The sequence below is a fragment of the Hippoglossus hippoglossus genome, chromosome 3 (assembly GCF_009819705.1).
Source record: "Hippoglossus hippoglossus isolate fHipHip1 chromosome 3, fHipHip1.pri, whole genome shotgun sequence".
Lineage (NCBI taxonomy): Eukaryota > Metazoa > Chordata > Actinopteri > Pleuronectiformes > Pleuronectidae > Hippoglossus > Hippoglossus hippoglossus.
The window spans coordinates 23,682,769-23,695,694 of NC_047153.1; the positions used below are offsets into that span (position 1 = coordinate 23,682,769).

The 12,926-nt window shown below is 43.1% G+C and overlaps 1 protein-coding gene across 2 annotated transcripts in view; it reads left to right on the forward strand.

The window, feature by feature from the left end:
• LOC117757083 (short-chain dehydrogenase/reductase family 42E member 1-like) overlaps positions 1–12,926 on the forward strand; it is a 33,532-nt gene that overhangs the window by 15,091 nt on the left and 5,515 nt on the right. For both annotated transcript variants that reach the window (XM_034577844.1, XM_034577835.1), the window contains 5 exons: positions 7,969–8,036; positions 10,306–10,368; positions 10,817–10,947; positions 11,157–11,208; positions 12,055–12,123. In XM_034577844.1, the coding sequence (XP_034433735.1) occupies positions 7,969–8,036; positions 10,306–10,368; positions 10,817–10,947; positions 11,157–11,208; positions 12,055–12,123 (383 nt within the window). The remainder of the gene's footprint in view (positions 1–7,968; positions 8,037–10,305; positions 10,369–10,816; positions 10,948–11,156; positions 11,209–12,054; positions 12,124–12,926) is intronic.

Consider the following 12,926-nt stretch of genomic DNA (forward strand, 5'->3'; position numbering starts at 1 on the left):
GGGCCAGATGCCGAGTGTCCAGTTGCTGAAGTTGCGGGGTTTGCTGTGGAAAAGTCACCTCTGACCTGGTTAAAGGTGGAACTGCTGTTCCTGAAGGGTTAATTATGTTTTGAGGGTTTAAGCAAAACTAAACACTGTGACTATGCAAATCAGATCTGCATGATTATTTCCTCCAAACACTGAGGCTACGTTTTCATTTAAAGAGCGAATCAACTCTGCTACGGAAACACCCGGCGTCCACACTACACTGAAGTTTTAGAGCCGTTAAAACTGAGGAGTTTAGAAACGCTGCTGGCCCTGTTTTAGTAGCAGTGGCGTACTTCCACCTCCAATTCACTTTCAATCTGTGTGAGCGAGGGGCAAATAAAACATTCGCTTACTGTGGCTAAATCAAATCGCAGCGTGGCTTCTCGTGGAGTTCAAATTTGATGAACATTGACCCACGATATTCACATTTGCGTATGTGTGACCATGCCCTTAGGCAGGAAGGGAAATGGAGATGTTTAGAAATGATGACATAGATACTCGCAACCACTTGCTTATTGAGTCTTTTCGGTCACAATGTAGCCATTGCTGATTTGTCAGGCTACTATCACATGACCCCTTTCTGGAAGAAAACAACCTGCATTAGCCTCGGCTGCCACTTTAGATCACAACATGGATTATCAATTACAAGCGTTGTGTAGCCTCTTGTCTTTGCTAACAGCTGTTGTGCTGTTAAATTCTGCATTTTACAATGATACAAAAGCTTACATGCATAGAAGACAATTATTATTGGAGCAAATGGACACACGCATGCCCAGTGTAGTGACTGGACACGTGATATGTGTTTTCAGGCGTGTGAGTATGGATGGGGAAATAAACTGATACAGAGCCAAAATGCTTGCGTGGACAAAGATCGATTTAGTTTGAAAACGGCTTTTTCAAACTATGAAGTATAGCTGTAGCCTACAAATACGCTCAAAGAATGAATGGATTACTTACAGGGGGTATTTACATCATTAGAATATTTAATGTGGGACTTCAGTACTCCACAGCTGGCTCCTGAGAGGATTACTGTTGTGTATATTTGAGAAATCAGGTCTACAATTAGTTGAGTCATTTTCTGTGCTCGGAGTAAACCGTCGTTGATGGCTTCACAAGCCGCCTCGCCTCTCGAGATGGTTTATTGTTACTGTAAACTCTTCGATGTATCATTTGACCTTGTGTGAATGGAAATGTTTGCTTTTAAGCACTGTTTTGTAGCCCTCTGAGAAGTTTAGTTTCAATGTGCCTGCACTTGTCATAACACAATCTAGTGATTTATCAGGAGATACGTTCGTATGTCCCGGTTTGTTTATTTATTTACTTATTTTTTTTGCTGTATTCCCTCTGTGCCATTGAGTTGGGGTCCTCCTGGAGTCTGGAGCTCCAGAAAGAGGCAGTGAGTTTGCTGAGACATTGCTCGCTGGTAGCCTTGGGCTTTGTTTAACCATGCATAATTGAGCCCTCCTCTTGGCTTACTCCCATGGTTGCACCCTTTTTTCATGAAATGGCCAAGAATGCAAACTACCCCCTCCACTTCAGCCGGGCCTTCCCTGGAGGACCTCAATCAGACAGTCACAAAGTGTACCAGACCTGCTTATCAGAGGGGGCAGGCCTGGCATGGGCTCACACTAAAGCAGCACATGCTTGGAGAAGTGCGTGCATATGTACATAGACACACATGCTTCATACACAAATCTATGCACCTTTAGGATTTAAGGCTGATTTTAAGAATTTGAATATTTCCATTTCTGGATTGTACAGAAATTGTGCAGTGGCATAAAAGTTAAATAAGTGCAGAGCGACTCTAACGCCTCTCACCGCGATTTCTGAAGTGCCATTGAAACAAGGCATTTGTGTCGCTCTGCATCCGAACCTGTAGGGGAAGGAGCTCCACTTTCCCCAATTTTGCTGGTGAATTTATTTCCCCACATAATTGCACGTTAGCTGCAGAGAATATATATTTTCTGTATGACTGTCACGCAGGATCTCGATAAATGAGCATCCCTTAAAACAAAAAAACTAAACACACGGCTTTGGGCTGGATGAGCAGACTGTCAACCACACAAGCTGATGACTCATTTCTTGCTTCCAGTAATCCAGACAGCCTCTGAAAGCACAGGCAGAAGCAGAGATCTCAGAGGCTTGAATTTCTCAAATCATTCAGCACCACCCGTTGCACCTGGCAGCCAGTGGCAATGAGAAAGCTGAAAAAGAAAAAGAGGGAACGTTCAGTTCTTTGTGTTCCTGCAGTCATACACTATGTTTACATGCACACTAATTATAGCAGTCCTATTAGAAGTAACTGGATCATGATACAAATAGGGAGATACTTTTTGACTGTATAATGTTGATATTAGATTGTTTACAATGGCTGTATATGAAACATGTTGTTATAATAGTGAGTATCTTGTGAGACACAACCAAGCTATCTCATTATCCGGTGGTCAGTGAGGCGATAGCCAGCAAGCCTTTAGCAGCGTTGTATTTTTAGCACCTTTTTTAACCTTTCAGGTTTCATTGTGCTTGTGGCCCTGTAGTTGAATTCCTCTTCTTTTAATTAGTAATGGACAGACCGGCTGCTGTGACAAATGTTGTATCTAAAATCTGCTGCCTAGATCTTTACTAGGTAGGAGAAAAATTGTCAAAAACAGATGATTATAACAAGAGGACAACATTTATTAGAGGTGTGTGTGTGTGTGTGTGTGTGTGTGTGTGTGTGTGTGTGTGTGTGTGTGTGTGTGTGTGTGTGTGTGTGTGTGTGTGTGTGTGTGTGTGTGTGTGTGTGTGTGTGTGTGTGTGTGTGTGTGTGTGTGTGTGTGTTGTATGATTTAAAGCTATGGTTGGTAATCCTGGAATAGCCAGCAGGAGCAGGCTACGCTTAAAAAGAAAACTGCAAGCGATACATGCCACCCTCTCACTTCAGCCATTTCATCAAAACTACTCCCCGACAACTTTGTTTTTGTCAAATATGTATAACAAGATGCCAGAGTTAATTAGACGACTGTTAACAAGTATGTGTGTGTCAGTGTCTATCTACCTTGTTGGACAAGTTGAGTGTGAGTGCATTATTGTGGCTGTTCTGTGGAGGTACACTGCACAGGGCATGGCAGACATGGAGGTACGTTTGTGCACTTGAATGTGTACATTCCACCTGTACACCTCACCATTATGCCTCTGTGTTGGTTTGCTCTGTGGAAATGTTATCCTGCACTTTCCGCTGCATTACAAATCTGTCAGTCCACCTCCTTGTGAACATAATATGGACAAATAATATGGTGACTGAAACGAGGCTGACACAAACCATAGTTTTTAATCTTCTCAAAATTTTGGAAAGCATTCAAATTCATCAGCAGAAATTTCACAGCTCATTTATTTCCACATCTCAAACGTGCAAGGTGAGAAAATAAACCAAGATTCACAGACTAGAAGATATTATTAAATTTACCAGTGGGAACTACATCTCTCTCACACATGCACACACATACACACGCATCCCTCCTTTCCGCATTTCTTCTTCTTCTGCACAGTTGATGACATGTCAGCCTCTGCAATTCCTGCCACTCTTATACCAGCCTTTCCCTTATAGCTGTACTTTTCACTGCAGAAAATCACCGTCAGGCACCAGAAACCTTTGCAGAAACTCTTCCACTGCAGGGACCAGGGTATAAATTAAGTTCTGGGGATAGTAGTAATGAAAGCACAGGAACCTTTGGGGTGGGGATTGATGCCCTATTGGTCGGGTACTGTTAACAATGTTTTATTTCAGCTGGCCAATCTGCAGTAGCTCATACAATCTGTCTCCTCACTTTAAGTCTAGTATTTCAAGAGTTTTTAGAATATGTTTCTTCACCAGTGCTTGACTCTTTCGGATCAACACCTGCAAGATTTGTTTCTCCTCCATGTTAACTACTGTTGTTGTGTTGCTCAATTATACACAGCATCTTTATTGTTGTCTTCTTCATTACTGTCTCCTGGTGGACTTGGGTGGAACAGTTTGTTGTTCATATGTCAGCATGCTACTTTGCTTTACCTCCCAGTCTGCAGTCCTGCAGAAACCTTTTGATTCCTTGAAAAAAGGTTCCTGGGACTAAAACTTCAAGTTTGTTTCGGTTGAAATGCAGCTTTTGTGGTTGCACCATTAAAAGTCTCCTCCTCCCTTCGTCTGTCATTGCCCACTGGTCACACTCTGCTCCCTTCAGAAAGAGTTAACATCTCGCCAAATATCTTTTTTTAAAACAATTTCTGAAGTATTTCCCCCCCCGACCGGTTTGAGGATGTGTTGAGTCCTATGTTTAGTCACAATAATCAAGAGTTAAGAAAACTGCCAAATTGTTTAATGGAAAATTGTAAAAAACAACTGTCAAGCTCAGGGAAGCCACCTCCTCAAAGAGGAACAGTTATCACATGTTGAAACACATCAACAGGCATATGACCAATAGGAAGTTGACAAATACAGGGAATGTGACCTGATCTGACCCAACTTTTGTCACAGCATTTGCCAAGGGGATTTAGATGTTGCAAAGGTAAGGCATTGTTTATGTTTACAAAGTCCCAGTAAATCGGTGTTTGGAATGTGTCATGGGTCCAATATTTTATTCTCCATGGTCCATATGTAGTCAAACATGTTCACATTTAGGTGGATAGGTGAAAACACAACCTTCATCCTATTGCTTTACTCCAACTGTCCCTCACTTGAGAAGGATATGATGCCGCAGGTTCAACATAGGTAATTGATAAATACTGGACATGAAGTTTACATCACATTGACACGTCCACCATGTGTTTGAAATGTCATTTACATGCCCACTCGCTCGCATGGCCTCACTCTGACATTTTCCGGATATTTTATCGGGGGACTCAGACATTTGCGTTCTCACAATGTCCAGACCTCAGTGCATGTCTGAAAGCTTTACATTAACTTGAGCCCATCCTCGACTCAAATCTTAGTTGTTTATAGCTAAGTGCCAAGTTTCTGGTGCATCAAGTGTAATATCATTAACCCATGTAACTTAACAGCAAATACAATAGAAGTTTAAGACTGGAAAAGGGTAAAAAAAAAACTAAACAAAACCTTGACACCAGAAAATGGGATCAAGTCCTACTTTAATAACTTAGTTGTCAGAGTCAGCTGCTATAATGAATGCTTAGGGTTAGGGCAGGTGAAAAGCTATATTTCATATCAGAAACCATGGAACAGTCGACATGTCCCACATGATCCAAAGCAGGAGGAAGGACGGGCTTAAACAGACCCTAACAGTGCATGAAGATACGCAGCCCCCTCATTCATTTCTTTGGAAGTGCTGCATTGAAATTGTTTGACTCTAAAATGTGAAATTAAACTCAGTGGTGGAGTGTCTTCCTCCTGACAGCGTTTGATGGCTACCCGAAAACGTTGCTGGTTTAATCAGGCAAACAAGCTTGTTTCAGTTTGTTCTGTGTGAATCCAGCTGTACCACATGAGAATTTAGCTGAATAACACCTTTTCCACTGTAACACATCAGTCCACTTTAACCAGACTAACACTCATTTCATTGCAACATGGTCAAATTCTGAAACGTCCAAAAATTGTAAACAACCAGTTTTAAGGAGAGCAGAGGTCAGAGTCTTAGAACCTCAGCGGTAACACTGTGATTTACTGTGAGCAAGACGAGCGAAAGGCATTTGTCACTAATCCTGACACTACCGTCATTGTTTTACCTCCACGTTAAGTTATATTAGCTGTTGCAAATCAAGGTCATCTATATATCGCCAAATATGTCATGGCCACAATCTCAAAATTTAACTCGGCTCAACCCAGTGACCGCAACACAGAATTGGGATGAGTCAAAGTAACTTTGGTTTATTAAATGTCATTAAATTAAACTATGGGAGAGTGGGAGTGTGGTCAAAAAGAACAAAACATGAGGAGATCTGGACCAACCATGCAGTGCACCGTTGGACCCAGAAACCTCCCCATGTCTACCTGAGTGAAATAACAAAACAGAACCAAGAAACCCCCAACTCAAAAGGAAACAAACAAATGATAAGAAATCGTATATCTTAGCCGCATCTCAACTTGAGGAGTCAAGTAATGTGACTGTATATTCACATTCATAGAATTTCACTTTTTTCTAAAAGAAATAAAAAGTAAAATTTATTTTGAGAGTAATTTATTGTGTTAATAAAGGTTCGTTTTCTTAGAGTGATAAAAATGGATTGTGTTCATTTTCTTTTGGGCGCTGTCGAGTGACAAAAGGCCAGAGGAGAGAGAGGCAGGCACGGAGCCCTCCCCCTCCTCCTTCTCTCTGTGAGGGGAGCGGGCAGAGAGCGGGTGTTGGAGAGGTGCGGGGGGTTGAATGGGACCAGCTAGTGACCTCAGGCAGAAAGAATGTCCCCGTTTGCTCAGTCGGCCCGCTCCCCTAGCAGCGCTCCACACAGTCATCAGCGCTGAGGCCTTTGTGTTCACCTTCCAGACCCCAAACTGCAGAGTGGAGGCCACAGACGAGCACACAGAAACACCTCGCAGCCCCTGCTGCTGCACTGTTCACTACAATCTCAGTGCTCCTGCAAGCTTAGCCTCTGCAAAGTCCCCAGTGTAGAAAACAGTGTCTCCTAAGAGTTGCATCACACGGAGTTCCTTCCTCAGTTTTGCTTTTCTCTTTGCTCCACGCCACCAAAATGCTAATTGCTGCTCAGTCTCAAAGTCTTAAAAGTCTCACCTATTGTGTGGACAGCATTCCTTAGCCGCTCCAGCCATTTATGTGGGTGTTAATGTATTGCCATCTCCCAGCATTGTGACACTGTGTTTGTGTGTGAAATACAGCGATTGCATAAATTTCAGCGCTAAAAAGAGAGAGAAGAGGGGGGCACATCTTTCCCATGCTGGGACACCCATAAAATCAATGGTGGCTGGGTTCAACAATTAAATCTGACTAATCCAGCAGATTTATGAGATCTGTGTGCTTCATCTTCCCCGGGTGAAGTCATGATGCTGCCAGAGAGACACCGCTGCTGTTAAATGAATTTGAATGGGCGAGCTGTGAGGGATGCGTGGCAGGGGGCAGCAGCAGCCAGCTCGCTGCTGAATTTCCCTGTTAGATTGGATTCCGATGAATGAAGGCTCACCCAGAGGAAGTCGGCCTTCAGACCCAGCATGCTGAAGCTGGGCCCACTGTCATGTAGACCGGTTTCTGTTTGGGTTTTATAGGAAAAAAAAGACCAACAAAGTTATGTCTAAAAGTTGTTTCATCACTCAGCAGCTAAGAAAGTCTTTTCTGATAGTATTAGCTTGGTTCATTATATAACAAAGGCCTTCTCTTGTATCTTGATTATAATTTTTTTTTTAGTGGCTAATCACATATGCTGATGTTTAGAGCCCTGCCTGTGTTCATGCATGTGTCAAAGTTGGGGACATCCTCCCTCCACTCTGCTATTGTTGGTCTGTCTGTGAGCGGTGCACAATGGCAGCGCAGGGAAGAGGAGAGATTCTGGGGGGGGGGGAGGTTTGGAAAGCAGCCTGCTGTATTGATTGTGTATGAGTTGTGAATGGATTCCTGTTGGGATCAATGGTCTAAGTAATTAAAAGGGGGCACGGGCGAAGTGTTGCGTACCCTTGGCCAGCCATCTGCTCTGAGCTGATTTTCTGCTGCGGCCGTAAAGAAAGAGAGATGAAGGAAAAGGCACATACAGTATGTTGTGTTACTCAGTAAAGTGACGAATAGTTATTGTGTAGTGAGCGCTTTGTTTGTGGTCATTGTTTTCAGGTTTCCGCCCCCTCAAAGGTCAGCACTGTTGAGATGGCTTCCTACTAGTGCTGTAACTTTTTCCAAAATATGATGAAAATGAATTGTCCTTCACTAAACATGCATAGAAGGGTTGTCCAGATACTTTTGGCCATATGTATCTGTAGCAGCACATTGGCCAAGTAGAGAATGGAGATTCAATTTGTTGTCTTCTTTTCAGGGAGAAGGCTGCGAGGGAAAGCGTTCTACAACGTCAACGGGAAGGTCTACTGCGAGGAGGATTTCCTGGTGAGTCACCTGGGTGTCCAGGAAATATTGATTTTGTTGTGCGATGAGCAGATTAGCTGATAGCACCCTATCACTGCCTTGTGGAGAGAGGTGAGTGAGGAGCGGGTGGAGAGGAGAACAAGGGATTAGGATCTCTAGCTGCATTTTGCAACCCTCCAGAGGAAACAGACATTTCAGCTACAATTAGGAGTTTAGCACCACCCCTCCAATCATACCAGTTTCCCCCAGATATCCCCAAGGAGCTCAATTACCCCACGTGCTGCTCCTCAGCACTTACAATTAAGGGTGGGAGGAGGTGTTGTAGGGCAGCTGTTGCTCTCCGGGCCCTGGTCCATCTGCTTCAGGTTAACAGGGCAGATACAGGACCTGCTCTCACGGTTCTTATATTGTAAGTATTGAAAAACTAAGTCTAATGTACATGAAAACAAATGGAACAATTATAATTCTGATCACTTTTTCAATGCTGCAGGTCTGCAGCATTATAATAATATATTGTACAGAAATAAGACAGATTTTCTGACTGATTTAGAAAATGGAGGACGTTGCTCTTAAAAGGTTCCTGTAATATAATTATTGCTTCATAAATGACCTCACAACAAATGCACTATTCTGCTGTCACAACTTCCTGTTTATAGGCAACTTCCCCACCCGACAATCTGTAAGGAAATACTAAAACTCCTGTTTTTGTTATTTACAATCAGAGCCCCACAGTGATAAACTGATGCTGAAGGTCAGGTGACGGGACGAGACTAATCTCCTTCCACCTTCCTCTCACAGCTGAGACTCGACCAGTCTGGCCTGTCACCCCAGGGGTGTCTCAAGGGTGGGGGTGGGGTGGGGGTGGCAGATGGTAGATCTGGAGTAAAGATGTCAGGGGCAGGGGGCAGCCTGCCCATCACCACCTCCCACCTCCACCTGGTCACCATGTCAGGACCCCAAGGGGCTTGTGAGCTGCAGATGGTCACCTTCATTGTCTGCTGTAGGCGTGGGGTTGAAGGGAAAGGGACAATTGCCGGGTGTTTGGTTTCCTGTCATGCACAGAGAGCACTTCACACCCAGTTAGTCCAGGGGAGTGGTCACTGTCCAAACATGACAGATACCAAATATGAATAGATGTAAGTGTATGGATGTGCTATCAATGCAGAAAAAGAACACAAACCTTCTTTAGGAGAATGAAGATGAATGAATTGTGTAAACGCCTCAGGTCACTGCTGCCTGATGAATATGTCAGCTTAAAGACAAAGAATCCTAAAAGAAACCTCATGTTCATTTTACCATGCACAGCAGCGCCCTCTGTAGACCACTCTAAGACAAAAACGTCCTGAAGCAGATCAACTCAATTCATATTTAGTCGTACAGCACAGACTCATGCATTATCTCAAGGCACATTACAAAATAAAAGACACCTTAAAATATTTGATCACAGAGACTTTCCAATAGACTTGGCGACTGTGGAGAGAAAAACTTTTAGAGGGGAGAAAACCCCTTCCAGAACCAGACCCAATGTGGGCGACCATCTGCCTCGACTAGTTGGGGTGAGAGGAGAAAAATGGGGAAGAGAGGAGAGGGAGAGACTAGGAACATATTTAAGTTCAGACTGGTTGTTACATGAAAATAATAATAATAACATTATTAATAATAATAATATTCAAGAACTGTCAGATCTGGATCCTGCAGCTCTTGAGTCAGAGATACCTGAAGATACGAGAAAGAGTGATAGAGAGAGAGAGGTCGCAAACTATGGGAGAGAGAAAACAGAGTGAGGTGGAGTAATGTGGGAAAAATACATGGGGGGGCCAGAGGTAGAGAGTGGGAGAGAGAGAAAAGGGCTTATGATGGGAGTTCCCCCCCAGCAGTAGGCCTGTAGCAGCACACCTAATACCTATTTTAAACCAAATTTAGCCGTTGTGACTCAACTGTAACTTTTTTTTGCAGTGCATCTTGTTCGACGTCACAAATGAAATGAAAACCGATGCACTCCCTCACCTCGCTGTCCTGCCAAAGTAGCGTGTTCACCCGGGTTAGGGTTAGGACGTGTCTACTGCATCATTTGATCCGGGAGTGAATACTGATTGAATCTATTCCCATTGCAGAGAAAAGCCTGATGTTAGTGGGTGTTATTGTTTTTTTTGTGGAAAAGGGGCTTAAGGGAGGGTTCACACTCACCTGAGCCAGTTCTATTTATGAAGTTGAGGTCATGTACTGATCGTAAAATGATTCCTTATTCACTGCTGAGTGTAATAAATCCTGTGTCTCGTCTCACCCACAGTACTCTGGTTTCCAGCAGACGGCTGACAAGTGCTTCGTGTGTGGTCACCTCATCATGGAGATGGTAAGAGATTTGTCACGGAAAAGGCAGAGTCCATGAGAGTAGCGAGGGTAGATGTGTGCAGAGTGTCTGGTAGTTTAGAACTCGACCGGCAAGACATTGTGCTGGATGCATGAATAATATTTGTTATTTCTGATTCCGCCTGATGTATTATTGTGCTTATCGTAAGTGAAGCAGATACTGTGCAGACATAGTTGGCATTCCAGCTTGGTACATTTAATTCTTGCATCTTTATACGCTCACAGTCTCCCTCACTACAGGATCATCTTTGATTACAAAGCTCCTCATGACACGTGACATTACATCCCCCTCTCTGAGTCCATGTTTTTAATCTGGACTTTAAGGAAGATGGCAGCCCATTGTATGATACTGCTTGAACTCAGTGGCCTCGCTCCTAAGTCTTAATGTTATCTTGTCTGTGTGTGTGTGTTTTTTCTACGTGGGTGTGTAGATCCTCCAGGCGCTGGGCAAGTCCTACCATCCAGGCTGTTTCCGCTGCGTGGTGTGTAAAGAGGGTCTAGATGGAGTACCTTTCACTGTGGATGTAGAGAACAACATCTACTGCGTTAAAGACTACCACACGTAAGGAGAACAAATAAAATCTGACAAGCTGTTTGAAAAGACAAAGTGTACAGTGGTCCCTTTGCTTCTGTGGCTGTTGTATAATGTTAGAATTGGTATAATACTGGGATTTATGTGGAAAAATGTGTTTTAAAATATGGAATAAGAAGTCAAGGGATTGACATTGCACACAGACTGGTGTTGAATTTTTGTTGTCTCCTCTATAACAGGGTTTTTGCTCCCAAGTGTGCCTCCTGCAACCAGCCAATCCTTCCAGCCCAGGTCAGAATGAATGAATGTATCTCACATATATGTTAAAGTTTTCGTGTCAGGGAATAAATGGTCCGCTGGTTGAAAAATGGACCAGAATATATTGAATTGACCAACAAAACTCATGAGCTGGTCAACAAAACATTTAAATAGCACATTTAATGAAATGCATTTGGTTAACTATCAGGTCTAGAACTATTACAGGTCGGATTAGAAAAAGTGAAATATTAACATCAGATTTTATTTTTAACAGTATTTCAAAAATTGCATCGGGTCTAAGATCATATTGGTTTCTAATTACATGCCATTTAGAAAAAAAGAACTAGTATCTCCTTTATGAAAATAAACCCAAATGAAAAAACGTAAATAAATCATTAAAAATTTGCTAAGATTATCTTTTAGATTATACCTCTGCCTAATATACTAAGAAATAAAATACAAACTACCATTTAATCTAATGGACAGTTTAGGGTCTCTAATTAACCTAACCCCCAATCTGCATGTCTTTGGACTTTGGAGGAAGCCGGAGAACCTGGAGAAAACCCACGCAGACACGGGTAGAACATGCAAACTCCACACATAACAAACCCTGACTGAGGTGGGATTCGAACCAAGAACCGGTGATAGTGCTAACCACTGCAACACTGTGCCACCAAAAACACCAAAAAACAATCCAAACTTTCCCCTACTCTTTGTGATACAGCCATATGTATTCAGAGCAGGTGTGGTGTATCCTTCTGTACTGAGGTTGGGCACATGGCAGCAGCAGGAATCAGACCTCAGACCAGCAGGATATTGGACCATCACTTCAATGAGGGATGTAGTGTGAAGATCTGACTGTTTGACTTGTCTCACCAGGGCTCTGAGGAAACCATCCGGGTGGTTTCTATGGACAAGGATTACCATGTAGAGTGTTACCACTGTGAGGTGAGATGATCCTCCAGCACACACACACACGCACACACTCACAAACACACACACACACACACACACTCACTGTGTAAGCTGCATGTGATTTGACTAGAGTCAATTTATCATCACTGCATATGATTCAATTTTTAGGCTGTTATGAAATAGTGAAGACAACATTCACAAATATTTGCACGCACAAGTCACACTCTTTAACCACACATACCCGATCTTGCACACCCGCACAGACACGTGCACACTTACTCAATCCCTTACACACAGTGAACCTGGGTCAGAGCTACAAATCGTGTAATGAGACAAACTTTGTACCGATGAGTGTGATTCACCTCTCTTGTGGAATACATGAGATGCACACAGAACACACACACACACACACACACATACAGATATCAACCCAAGGTTACAGCACAACATTGTGACTCACTGACTAAGCGCATTCCAATGTCGAGGTCTGAACTCAGCTGGGGACTTGTTGCTTAAACCAGACGTGTGAGCTCCCAGTCATCCTGACATTTGACTCAGGCACATTGTTCTTCAAGTGGTAGTGATTAGTTCAACAAAGCACACCCACAGTTCATTCCACCCTGCAGTTAGTCTCTATCTTTTTCTGAATTGTAAATTTATAAACACATTAATTCTACTCAGCCTTCTCCTGCTAATTTCTCAGAATGGCTCAAATTCCTCTACATAGAAATAGCTCATGATATCATGTAAGAGGTGGTTAATCATTCAGCCGACCTCCGGGGGGGCAGAGGAAGGGTAAAGTCCAGAGCTGAATCATCCTGGACATGTTAAATCCA